This window comes from Exophiala spinifera, assembly GCF_000836115.1.
Source record: "Exophiala spinifera strain CBS 89968 unplaced genomic scaffold supercont1.6, whole genome shotgun sequence".
Lineage (NCBI taxonomy): Eukaryota > Fungi > Ascomycota > Eurotiomycetes > Chaetothyriales > Herpotrichiellaceae > Exophiala > Exophiala spinifera.
This window is the reverse complement of record NW_015622518.1, coordinates 1,279,561-1,292,258: the sequence shown is the minus strand read 5'-3', so window position 1 is coordinate 1,292,258 and position 12,698 is coordinate 1,279,561. Positions and strand designations below refer to the sequence as shown.

The 12,698-nt window shown below is 52.4% G+C and overlaps 4 protein-coding genes across 4 annotated transcripts; 2 read left to right on the top strand and 2 right to left on the bottom strand.

Moving 5' to 3' along the window:
- Window positions 1–3,506: 3,506 nt before the first annotated feature.
- PV08_08379 (uncharacterized protein) lies at window positions 3,507–5,437 on the top strand (the record flags this gene model as incomplete). The annotated part of the gene is made up of 6 exons (XM_016382705.1): window positions 3,507–3,528; window positions 3,577–3,803; window positions 3,855–3,972; window positions 4,027–4,876; window positions 4,932–5,163; window positions 5,216–5,437. The coding sequence occupies 6 exons, from the start codon at window positions 3,507–3,509 to the stop codon at window positions 5,435–5,437; spliced, it is 1,671 nt and encodes a 556-aa protein (XP_016233408.1).
- Window positions 5,438–6,353: 916 nt separating this feature from the next.
- Window positions 6,354–7,049, bottom strand: PV08_08378 (uncharacterized protein; the record flags this gene model as incomplete). The annotated part of the gene is made up of 2 exons (XM_016382704.1): window positions 6,354–6,916; window positions 6,974–7,049. The coding sequence occupies 2 exons, from the start codon at window positions 7,047–7,049 to the stop codon at window positions 6,354–6,356; spliced, it is 639 nt and encodes a 212-aa protein (XP_016233407.1).
- Window positions 7,050–7,949: 900 nt separating this feature from the next.
- On the top strand, window positions 7,950–9,657 carry PV08_08377 (uncharacterized protein; the record flags this gene model as incomplete). Its single annotated transcript, XM_016382703.1, has 2 exons — window positions 7,950–8,175; window positions 8,246–9,657. The coding sequence occupies 2 exons, from the start codon at window positions 7,950–7,952 to the stop codon at window positions 9,655–9,657; spliced, it is 1,638 nt and encodes a 545-aa protein (XP_016233406.1).
- Window positions 9,658–10,169: 512 nt separating this feature from the next.
- Window positions 10,170–12,636, bottom strand: PV08_08376 (uncharacterized protein; the record flags this gene model as incomplete). Its single annotated transcript, XM_016382702.1, has 2 exons — window positions 10,170–12,338; window positions 12,421–12,636. 2 exons carry the CDS (start codon window positions 12,634–12,636, stop codon window positions 10,170–10,172), a joined length of 2,385 nt encoding a protein of 794 aa, XP_016233405.1.
- Window positions 12,637–12,698: the final 62 nt, after the last annotated feature.

The window sequence follows — 12,698 nt, the reverse complement described above, 5'->3', positions numbered from 1 at the left end:
TTCGACATCGTCCACATCTGCCTCGATGAGTTGAGCCTGAATTGTTAGGAGAAGTATTGGTCAAAACGACTCGAAAACGCAAGCATGCTTTGACGTGGAAGTACGGTCACCCCAATCTGCAATCATCTTCATACATGACAGAGCATGTCGGTTCACTACTCCGAACTTACCAAGCAGGGCATCGCGGGAAGCAAAGTATGATCCTGGCGGACATAATCAAGTCAAAAAAAGGCCGGGAGAATCGAGCTGGATCACTTATTGACGCTCCTTCTGATACAAGTGGAGTGCATTGTCGGAAATGCATGGGCAGGCAAAAGCACAGTCAAGGTGGTGTTCATGAGAAGCACTTAACCCCACTACTGCCTCCTGGACCATCACATCACCCTAGATCAGTCGCGGCACGATCGTCGATCAAAAGCCAGTCTGAGGGAGCCTTCAATTTGATAGGCGATCCAATATTGGAAGTGCCACAAAGCTCGACGCTCATGCAATGTGATTGCTGTAGAGGGGTCAAACGTCCCAGGAATAATGTACACGACGTGCTTGGTGGTCGGTGTATTGGTAGCATGGTCCAGATAACGGCGAAATCTGTCAGATCAGACGCCTTGCCGACAGAATTGGACTGCCTCATCGCATTTTATATGTCTCACTAGGCGCTGTAAGGGCATGCCAGGACTCTCTAGGCAAATGCAGTTCGGAGAAGATTGCAAGATTGGTTTTGACTGGATGATCTGGGCACTTACATCTGCACGTTTTGTACCCGCCCGAGAACGATAACTGTGGGATCGTAGTTGTTTCATCTGACATATAGCATTCATTCTCTCGACTGCCCTGTCTGGAATGATTGAGGGAACGAAGCCCCATATCCATTGCGAGACAGCGGGCAGAGAAGGTGGTGAATAAATGCGAGAGTGATAAAAACTCAGCTCTTAAGCCAACCCGAATGGGGCCTAGTGGATGCTTCACACGATCTAACCCAAATGGGCAGATATAGATTGAATTTACCTGACACGTCTAGGAATCAGCGTGGAGAGATACCTACCAGAAGACGGCGTTGAGGACAACAGGTTTTGGCACACTATACCGGCGTCTCCTCCTCCTTCGGCGAATCCCAAGACACATGCACGACGGCTGAGGTGTGAAAATCCAACATGTCGCTCTCAGGTGCTCGAAGCTCAAAATCTGCTGATGGATTTTGAATAGAATCCTGGGGAGCTGGTACATCAAGAAAGCAATTAGGTCATCAGGCGAACCTGAATGTGAATTTACCAAGGCTGTCCGAAAGTTGTCTCTTCGGGTAGATAATCGGGTCCCTGGAAGGGGATACCTTCATCAGCGTCCATAACACAGACACGCTGCGCCACGAAGAAGCACCATAAGGGCGTCTGTCTCGTTGGCTTTCAGATTCTGGCACTCAAGAGGATCCAGATAACTTTGGCATCCAGAACCGATCAATTTAGACAGACTTCATGGCTCAATGTTTAGCCAGACGCAAATTCTCTCCACGGGGCGGCCAAGATTCACGGAGTTGCCATGGATCCCCAAGGCTTGACGGCAATCTAGATCAAGGCAGAGGAGTTGAGCCGCCAAACGGTCGGCGAGTCGAGAATTGGAGAAGTGTAAGTCTCCTGATCCATTGCTTCACAACAGAGGAAGCATGCTAACGGAACTCACAACTAGCTTCATAGCAAAAGCTGGGGTTTACCGCTTTACGGCCTCCATGGGAGCAGGACCCTTCCGGACCCCACATCACCTTACCCTATGTACAAGAAATGATATAAGAATCCCAGCAGGGGTGAAAGGCAACCTGGTCTGTACATTTCGCGCTGACGATCGACTACCAGTGGATGTGATTCATACACTAGTAAATACAACCGAATGGTCCAAAAGACATTCTCACCAGGCTATCAATGCCAGGCGAAATGCTACCCAGCATATGTGTGCTGGGACAAACTCATCTATCCGTGTATGGTCAAAGATTGATTAGCAATCTACGCAATCTTTCTCAGCCGAATCCATGGCATGCCAGAAGTGCCTGACCCCACAGGAAAAGGAAATGACACCCCGAAATCTCGCAGTCAATCACCTTGCCGAGAATCGCAGCAAGTGAATCCCCTGTGCTGACACGCCGAGAGATGTTTACGAGGGTTCAAATCATCTCTCGCTATCCCCAGGCAGGATTTGTCAGTACGTATCTACGACGTACCACACCACCCAAGGCACCATTCTCCAGTTGGAACGTATCCCGGCCATGAACTGCTGCTCCAGACCGTTGGTTGCCTCTGCGTAAGAGTACTAGTTAGATTGCCGATCAAGCGATCTCAGCAGGGCCCAGTAGGGCGAATTCCGACTAATCAGAACTTCCTGACTGCTTGATTGTGCTTTGCCTCCCGGCATCTTACGTGCCCGTTATCCGAAGTTCTCTTTCCAGAGTACCGTATACGAGTCACAGTGAGGTGCTTCTTCTTTATGATCCCGACTATTCCAAGTTGTTACGTTCTGGGTAAATGATAAAATGGAGCGTGAGCCGAAGGTGAAAGGCTCGTGAGTCACGCGCAGTCAGCGTTGCGATCTCAGCACTGATCCAGTGCTGGAATTGCCAAGCAGACAATATTGTGTCCCTGCACCAGGTTCGTGGATCCGGACGCGTCCCTGCTGTAGCCCACATGGTCATGGGCCTCTGAGTATGCGAGCGAGAGGCTTTAGGCTTTCATATCCGTCACCACGTTGACGGGGAGTTCACCCATGAGGCCAAATTTGGATTCGATGTGGGAATTTACCACAGTTTCAGCACGGTCCCGGACCGAGTCATCAGACATTCAAAGATTGTCTCGTTTTTGCTCAATGCCTCGCAAGGCCAATGGTAAGCGGCGCCTTTAGTGAGGCACCGTTTGGGCCACCTACAGACTCCAGAATCACCCACAGCTCGCTGTGTGTGGGGCAGTGGCATTTACCCACTATGCAGACCAAAGCCTTCAGCCGTACCTCGAAAGGCTGAGTTGGACGTGGATGAATGCGCGGCTCAGCCAAATAGTGTTCCTCTGACGTGGTTGAAAACTGAATTTCCAATCCGAAAGAACTGGTCAGAGTATATCACAGGAGAGCAACATGACTGTCGAAAAGCCCCTAATCTCAGGCGCCATCAGGCAGTTACTGAGGAGACGCAGCGCCCTGCCCTTGCCCAAACGGTACCAGTGGGCAAATTCCGGGCACGGCGTCTCCCCCACGGGGCAGCCTGGGTCAATGATTCGAGCTCCATATGCAGAGTCTGGGATCCCCCGGGGCCAGTACAAAGCTTCCGGACTCTTGGGGAATGGAGGGCAATAGACCCACCGACTCCAAACCCGAGCCCCGGACTCGAGCTTAAAAAGGATAACAGCTACTCCTTTCCCGTCGTCCACTTCCTCCCTTCCCTCTTCACTGCCATCAAAAGCTCCATTCACATCATCTCCGAAGAGCAAGAGGAAACCTAAGACTCACGGAATCAACCAAAGCCTATCGTCACGATGGGTCTCGGCGTGCAAGACGGTAAACACCCAACACGCGCATTCCTGGCATATGGCTAACACGGGATAGACAAGAAGCTCGACCATGTCCCGGGGACGGTCTTGCTAAACGATGAAGCCGCTCACCAAGAGGCCATCACCGAAGGCCTCAAGCACGGCAAGGGCAAAGACGCTCATATTGTCCTATCACCCCAGCCCAGCGAGGATCCAAATGACCCCCTCAATTGGCCGATGTGGAAGAAGGAAGTTATCACCGCCATCCTGTGTTTGGGGGCCATGTTGAATGCTGGTACAAACGTAAGTTGAGACGTGAGTGCTTTTAGAGACCAAGTGGCTTACTATCCTCAGGGTCCATTTCTTAATGCATCTTACTTCCAAATCTCCCAGCAACTTAACATGGACTTGACGACGGTTGTGCTCGTCTCTGGTTATAACCTTCTCGCTGCTGGAGCCTCTGGCCCTTTTGGTGCGATCCCTCCCCTCTAGATTCCGATGAAACTTCGGGGCTAATGGTCCAAAGTTTGTGCTTTCAGTCGCAAATATGGTAAACGTCCCGTGTTTCTGGTCTCGACGCTCTTCGACATCATTGGAACTGCCGTCGGCCAGGCCAAGATCGACTACAAGTACCTGTTGGCTGCGCGTATAATCCAGGGCTTTTCAACTTCGGCGTTTGAGTCTCTGATCGTGTCGACCGTCGGTGACATGTACTTTGTCCACCAGAGAGGTCTCCGCATTTCGGTCATCAACTTCATCCTCAACGCGGCATCCAGTCTGGCGTCCATCATATGCGGCCAGGTTTTCCAGAACCTTGGTTGGCTATGGCTGTTCCACATGTTCCAGATATTCTGTTGCGTTCAATTCGTCCTCATGTTCCTCTTCTGTCCAGAGACGACGTACGTCAGAGACTCACACTACGACACTGATCAGTCCGCCGAGGTAGACGAAAAGGGCCTGACTGAACTGGCTACCATCGAGCATTCGCACAAGGAGCATACGGGAGAGCCAGGACAGGGCGACTCACCCGGCTATGTCGTGCCGAAGAAAAAGACCTTTGTCCAGGAACTTGCTGTCTTCACAGGTGTGTATTCCAGAGACAGCATCTTCAAATTCCTGTTCGGGCCCTTCCTTACGCTTCTGAACCCTGCTGGATGCTATGCAGTCATCGCTTCCGGTCTGCTTAACAGTTGGTATGTCGGGTCGGCAATTATCCTCGCAGGCGTGTTTGCCGGGCCGCCGTGGCAATTCAACGCGGCGCAGATTGGTTACCTCGGTGCTGGTCCATTCGTTGGAGGCCTCCTTGGCTCTCTCGTTACCGGATTCTGGGGCGACCATGTCATCAAATACCTCACTCGCAGGAACAAGGGTGTCTAGTGAGTGTGCAGGCTTTAATCTTCAATTCCCCTGGTGCTAACCGAGCTATCACAGCGAACCTGAATTCCGCCTCGTCTTCATGATACCCACCGGCATTGCTTGCGGTGTTGGGATGTTCCTCTTCGGCTATACCATGGAGGTCGGATCTCCCGCTGAGCTCTGCGCTTTCTTCCAAGGTGTCATGATGTTTGGCGTCTTGATCGGAATCTTCTCGACGTTGTCCTATGGTTTGGATTCCTTCCGGAGCCAGAGCAACGAGATATTCATCATGAACATGCTTTTCAAGGTTTGTCTTTCCCTACCCGCGACGTGAATTTCCCATGGCTAACATCTGTCAGAACTTTATGTTTTACGGTCTCTCAAATTTCGCGAACGACTGGGTCGCCTCTAGTGGTCCGGAGCAGATCATGTACGTCTTTGGTGGTACGTCTGTGTTCTTGTCGTTGCTCGGTCTTCCGGTCTATATCTACGGAAAGAGATTGAGGAGCTGGTGGGCTAGACATGACCTCTTCAAGATCTTGAAGATGGAGACCTCAGGTCCTGTTAGCGAAATGGGTTAAACGGAAGCTGGCTCTAAATATCAACAACGTCTCTGTTACACCAACGTTGATCGTGTGTGTTGCGGCCGAGATTAAGTAAACTTTAATAGTCGGATCTTAACATCTATGACCCTTTCTTCTTGACTAGTGTTAACTATCTTGGGTGAGATTTCTTACTTAATCTTATCTTCGTCCCAAGGATATCGTTCGAAAAATGTGTACTCTTACAAATATCTTGAGCAAAAAGAGTTAAAAAGGTGAAAAGGAGGAGATAGAGAAGGAAGACAAGATATAGTCAGGCAAGATCGGTATACTCAATGAGTTAAAGGTCTCAAAAAAAATTAAGGTGAAGTTTGTTAGACTTCTTTCATTGCCACCGCCCACAGTCAAGACGCCTTCCAGACAAGCCCGTCTGGTTTGATCCAACCTTGACCTGGTTCTGATGTTGTATCGCCCCCAAATTTAATTCTCGATTATCGGTGTTGTCGTCGGGATTCGAACGTGGGCCCTTTTTCGCTTTCCACCTCGCCTGAGTGAATGGCCATCCACTACACCGCCCATGTAGTTTTAACTTGAGCCATCACTTTAGGGTTCTTGGTGATTTGATGAGAAAGTTCACGCGTTTAATTGATAGCACTCGCATAACAAGTGAATGGTGTTTTGGTGGGGCCACGGTTGTGTGAGGCAAGGCTGCATACCAGCCTCGTGTGACCTCTTCGGCAAACAGTGACAACTTGAGCATTCTCTTTTCTCTCTGCTTCTCTTACGGCTTGTTGCTCATTGACCGCTTCATCTGAAGCATGATTGATCTCCTCGCCGTTCCTGTGCGAAGAGCGAGTACCCCTCTCCCCGTCAAGGTCCTCCGCGGTTGTGCTAGCGACCATTGTCATTGTCGGCAGCATCTTGCAACAACTTCACAAACGGCTCCTTGGCAATATCAGTTCGTAATGACAGGAGCTGTCCCATCCCAGTCTCCCCTCGCCGCAGCGTCCATCAAGAACTTCGCCACAGTCTTCGCGCTCACTTTCGGCATGAATCCCACCCCCTCCGCTGAACTGTGGTAAACCTTGGCGGGCGCAGCGTCTCCGTCTGTCAGCAGTGCCGGCCTGACGAGCACAAAAGGCAAGTGGCCTCTTCTGACGGTCTTGTCGACCAGTGTCTGGTCCTCAATGGTCTGGACCATGTTGGAATGGCGCATCGTCCAGCGCACGAGGACATTGAGGTTCTTGAACGAATCGGCAATACCAAACATGGACATGATGACGAATTTGTCGATTTGCACTGAGCCTTCTTCGACCACCTTGGTCGCCGCGGCAAGTACAGCCTTGGCCGATGTGTCCATGAATCGTGCTGGCGAGGTTGGTGCCGCCCATGGATTTCCTGAGGTTCGAGTCTGGCCCAGCGTGCTGATGATTACTACGGGGACGTTGGGCATGGTGCTTCGCAGGGCCTTTTCGATGTCGCCTGCGTTACATGGGTCTCCGATGACGACGTGAACGTCTGCGTGTTAAGGCAGGCTGCTGCTAGGTTTTCGAACAAGGGCAGTGATGCTGTGACCTCTGGTCATGGCTTCTTCGAGGACAAGTCTGCCGGTTCGGCCAGTGGCTCCGATCAGGAATATCTGTGGGTTCATGACTGTGATGTCGAGTCTGGTATATTCGAGTCTGCAGGTTAATAAACCTTACTCTCAAGGGGGATTGGCAGTCGCTGGGAACGAGTCGGCGTGAGGATACTGTCCTGTTGTCAGGTAGACTCCCAACTTGAGATCTCTTCATCCCGTAACGGAAAGGGAGAGTCTAGATATACTTCTTCCGTCGAGGGTGTCCGGATACGTGGTACTAGTTTCCATCAAGGCTCAGGCCAAGTGAACTCTGGAGCGTGGTAGGTTGTGGCTATGAGGTTCGCTTGTAGCAAGTTGTACCGGTCATTCGGCCGAAGTTTCTGCTGCTATGGCCGATTTCCTTGTCCTACCATCCCAACCACGGCGGTCAATCACTACTCATCTGCTATTGGGTAATTCAGCGAGGTCAAGATTCTCGTCTACAAGGCTCGCTCCGGCACAGTCGCCCCCGTTAGGGCCGATCAACTGGCTGACAAACATGGCCGAATCCAGCTTCCTTGGTCAAGCCGACACGAACTGTAAGTGTGTGCGACTGGCTGGACACATACTCCAGCTATCCTCCCCGTATAGCATCCATACGATCCTTGACCTTGTCTCTTTACAGAAACCGGAGGGATTCTGTGCAGGAGTGCGTGAGTTCTCACCCCCTTCTACCTACTGCACCGTATGTGGAGGCTGAAATATCATGCTTGTCTTGGCACCCGAAAGTTCAGCCACCGACTCAGTTTCTTATTCAGCATATCGGATTTTCACCTTTAGACCATAAAGATTCTCCAGATCTCCAGATTTTCAAATGCGCTTTTGTTTATGGTAAATTCTGGACTGAAAAGAAGTCTTCCCTCGATCTAACAGCAGTTTCAACGCTTCTGCCCTTGCCAGTTCATCGGGGAATCCACGTCCGAATTTTGCACCATGGCTCCAGCAAACGTTGACCCCGATGTTGTCAGCGACTCATCTTCGTCGTCAGACCCCTTGGACACAACAAACGACGAGGGATGGGAAGATGTCGAACAAGACGAGGAGCCCATCACTGTGGTCTCTCTATTCGACGACAAGACATTTCCTGACGCATCGAGTATGTTGACATACTGCCGGGACAGCCAGAACTTTGATATCTGGAAATTGCGGCAAGACCTAGGTAAGAAGAACACACCCAACAATATCAGATATGTTAGACCAATACTGAACCAATTTTTGCGATGCCACAGGCCTTGACTTCCTTGGTTTGATCAAGCTTGTCAACTACGTCCGCTCCGAGGTCAGCGCGGGCAACGCACACCCCACCGTGTCCTCGAAATCAGTCTTTGACGACGACAAATACCTAAAGCCGGTTCTGGAGGACGACGCTCTCCTGTATAGTCTTGATGATGTCTTCCTTGATGACGAGGCTGCCAACTCCGCGCCAGCCAGCGAAGTCGACCAACTCCGGGAACAGCTGGCCACTCTACAGTCTCAATTCGCCGCATACCGGGACCAAGTTCAGAGCGCCATGCTTGACAGACTAGATGTCCAAGAAGGTAACCCAGAATCGTCGAGTACCGCGCGAACAACCAGCCGTCAAGGGCCCGCGGACAAAGACAACACCGAAGAGTTCGACAAGGACTACTTCAAGTCGTACTCGTACAACTCGATCCACGAATCCATGATCAAGGATCGTGTTAGAACAGACGCGTACCGAGACTTCATCTATGACCACAAGGACTTGTTCAAGGACAGAGTCGTCCTCGACGTCGGGTGCGGCACGGGAATCTTGTCCATGTTCTGTGCGAAGGCTGGGGCGAAGCTCGTGATCGCCGTGGACAACTCAGACATCATCGACAAGGCACGCGAGCACGTCTACACCAACAATCTCCAAGACACGGTCAAGTGTCTGCGTGGGAAGATCGAGGAAGTCCAACTGCCCGTTGAAAAGGTCGACATCATCGTCAGCGAATGGATGGGGTACTGCCTCCTGTACGAGTCCATGTTGGATTCGGTCCTCTACGCCCGAGACAGGTACCTTGCACCGGACGGACTCATGGTGCCGTCTCATGCCAGCTTGCGCATCGCGCCGTTGGCCGACTCGGAATTCAAGGCATCGCATATAGATTTCTGGCGGGACGTGTACGGCTTCGACATGACGCCCATGCTGGAACGGGCGCACGAGGAGGTCATCGTCCGCGTAATGGACAAGAACGAGCTGGCCACCGAAAGTGTCCCGTTTCTCGAGCTGGATCTGCACAACACAAAGGTGGCAGATTTGACCTTTACGAAACCCTTCGCCGCGAAATGGAAAGGCGGGTTCAAGGTCCTTGAGGGATTCGTGGTGTGGTTCGACATTATCTTCGCCACGGATCGGAAGCAGAATGTTGATGCGGGGATGACGGCCACCGAGGCGAAGAAGTCGGGTCTCGTCGCCTTTTCGACGGGTCCTGCAACCGAGGCTACCCACTGGCAGCAGGGGATCTTCCTGATTGAAAATCCCGGAAAGGCAGAGGAGTTTACCGAGGGGGATTCGATCGCCGGTGAAATTACCTACTTGAAGAAGAAGGGGCAAGAGAGGTCCTTGGACATTGAGATCTCTTGGTCCAAGGCATCGGAGAAGGGACGGAGTAAGAAGCAGATGTGGGTTTTGGACTGAGCAAGAAGCAAAGATGGGCGGGTGTTGGCCCGAGAAACAAGCAGATTTGGGTATTGCCTGACTTCGCGGGCTGATACTGTATCCTGGATCTGTCTGTACCAGTTCAGCGGCTGTGCGTGGCGTCCCGGCTGCGGCAACAGGTTGACCATTGACAACCACTCTTGAAACATAGATTGAGAATAGAAAGTACTTGCACGGCCTCATGTAAAACCCTCGTTACCCCCCCAAATGCAACTCGCAGCGCCTGCCTAAGTTAATTCAACTAACTAGTGCCTTTCTCGAGTCCAGCAGTCTGCCCGTTAGAGACAGCGTTCGAGCAGGGTCTCTCCACCAGACCTCGCTGTGGCCCTTGTGGTGATATTGGTATTATACCGGCTCGGGTAGGATTTTGAACGTATTTGCATTACCTGTAGGCGTTATTGACTAGCTCGCCGTGGGATTAAGAACTTAAAGAAAGCTAACCGGGGGAAGAGGGGGGGGGCCTCGGTCAAAGACATGATGATTCATTCCTTTCAATGTTTCAGACCTTCCAGCCAAACTACCAGACGCTTCTTGATGATGACTCCCACAAGCTTCCCAGTACCTTCTTCAGTTACGCACACGTGCCTCAATCCCAGCTTGCCAAACATCTCGACCGCGTATTCCATCGGCGCCTTGGCACAAATCGTCAAGGGGGTGCGGTCGATGAATTGCTGTAGGTCAAGTTCTCGGTCACCATCTGCTGGTAATCCTGGCCCCCCGGTCGTTGAGGGGAGGAGACGCACGATACAGCCCTCTGGAAAGGCTAGGCCAAGGGTCTCGAGTCCAAACTCCAGTTCCCCTTCTGCCAGATAGCCCTGCAGCATCGACCTCTGCACCAAGACAAGACCGGCATCCATGAGGCCTCGACGGCGGAGTTGAGAAAGCTTCTCTGTCAGCAGACGACGTGGGACCAGCCCACTGTCGGGGACTTCGACGGTGATCTCGCGCATGGTCTGAGGAGGCGGAATCAGCTCTTCGACAAGGTGGCTCTCCCTCTGGACGATCTTCATGCTGTGGTCGTGGTCGAGGAACGGATGACCCAGAACTGCTTGTGCGAGATCATAGACTCCTTCGCGCTCGAGTGCGTCTGCCACGCACTTCGCGACCATGATGCCAATCATGTTGGGCATGATGAATTCCAGCTCGCCGGTCAATTCGAACATGATGACAGCCAGGCTGATGGTCATGCGACTGACGCCGGCAAGAAACGCACCTGCACCCACCATGGCAAAAATTCCGGGGGATATGGTCTGCGCGAGAAAGGGCAGTTGTCCGACCAATCTCCCGAAGAACGCCCCGCCGTCCAGTGCAGGGATTATAATGCCCGAAGGCACCTTGATGCCGAAGGTGACGATCATGAGAACCAGCTTGACCAGGATTCCGTGGCCGAGCCAGCCTAGATATTTGTTGAACGACCCACCATCTCCTTCTTGCACACAGACATAGGCACTTCGTGAACTGTCGGTACAGTCGACCAAGAGATTCTTGAGGATGACATCGCCAGGCTCTCGGGTCAGGGGGTTGGGATACTGAAGGAGCGCCGTTGCTAGCACGACCAGGAAGACTTCGAAGACCGGGTAGTTCTTGATGATGTTGTACTTGCGGAAGGTTCGCGACCAAAGAAAATTGGCCTTGCAGAACACCCCTCCGAACACTCCGCCGGCAACCCCGAGCAAGACAAACACGAGGTAGTGGTAAGGCTCATAGCTTGTGCCGTAGTTCGTTTCGAAAAGCACAAGCTTTCCGGTGCCGGTAGGGTTGAGTGCTTTGAGTGTCATGGCGGCTGACAAGGAGCACACAAATGCGCGCCAGAGTACTTTTCGTGGGAAATGGGTTGCAATCTCCTCGTAGGCGAACAGAACACCGCCAATGGGTGCTCCAAAGGCCACGGCCAGGCCGCTCGAACAACCAGCAGCCAGGAGCTCTCGGAGCTTGCGGCCGCTAGCTCGGTACTTTGGAAAGCGGACGGCGACCAGATAGGCCACGCATGTCGATATGTGGACGAAGGGACCCTCCTTTCCCAGACACATACCAGTCGACACGGCAAACACGGAGCCCACAGCCTTCACGACCAGAACATTCAAATCCAGAAAATGTGGAATAACGAAGCCGGAAAGAATCGTCTTGATCTCAGGTATTCCACTCCCGGCCGCCATATAGATGGATTTTCCGGTCGCAGCAGCGGAAGATGGAGACGTCTGATCGTTCGCAGCTTCGCCGGGTTTCTGCACCGGGCCCCGGTCTCCAACGCCAGGGGCAGTTGCTGGTAGCGATCTCTTCGTTGTCAGCGTGACAGTGCCACTGATGACACCGAAAAGCAGCGCGCAGGCCACATAGATACCAAAGGCGCCCGAGTAGCTCGTCGTCCAGTAGTGCCATTCCGAACAAGTTTCGCCAGTTTCAGCTTGAAGGGGCGTAGTGAACGGCGATTTGGCAGTGCAGCATACTTCTTTGCTTGCGAACGGGCGGCCTCTGCAGTATCCCGTCTTCCAGTCGCTGACGGTCGCGACACTCACGTCGACAAGAAATGCGACGCAGGCCGTTAATACGCCGATAATAGCAGCGGCGATCCATCCCTGGGAAGAGTCAAATGAAGACGCAATGGCACCCCGTATGCCCTTGGCGTCATGGACAGAGCGATATCTGAACGAATCTTTGACCTGTGGGGACAATCAGAATCAGGATTAACGTCCACCTCGCCAGGGGTTGCTGAGATTTTGTTCAGCATTGCTCTGCTCTTACCAGGTCATGCAACCAGTCGATGGTCGTGTAGTCATTGTAGGGAAGACGTTCCCCAACTGGACTTTCACCAAGTGCCTGCTCCTCTTTGCTGATGTGGGAAGAAATCATCGAGGCAACGTCCTCTTCGTCGACCAGAGACCCTAGCCGTCGATTGTGACTGTGATGTGAGAGGAGATGCGATCTCTCATCCGCCAATTCTTCATGTTGGGATGCCATGGTCTCCTAACCAGAGCGGCGACGACGCTGCAGGAAGGGTTTGGGACCCCCCGGGAAGAGAG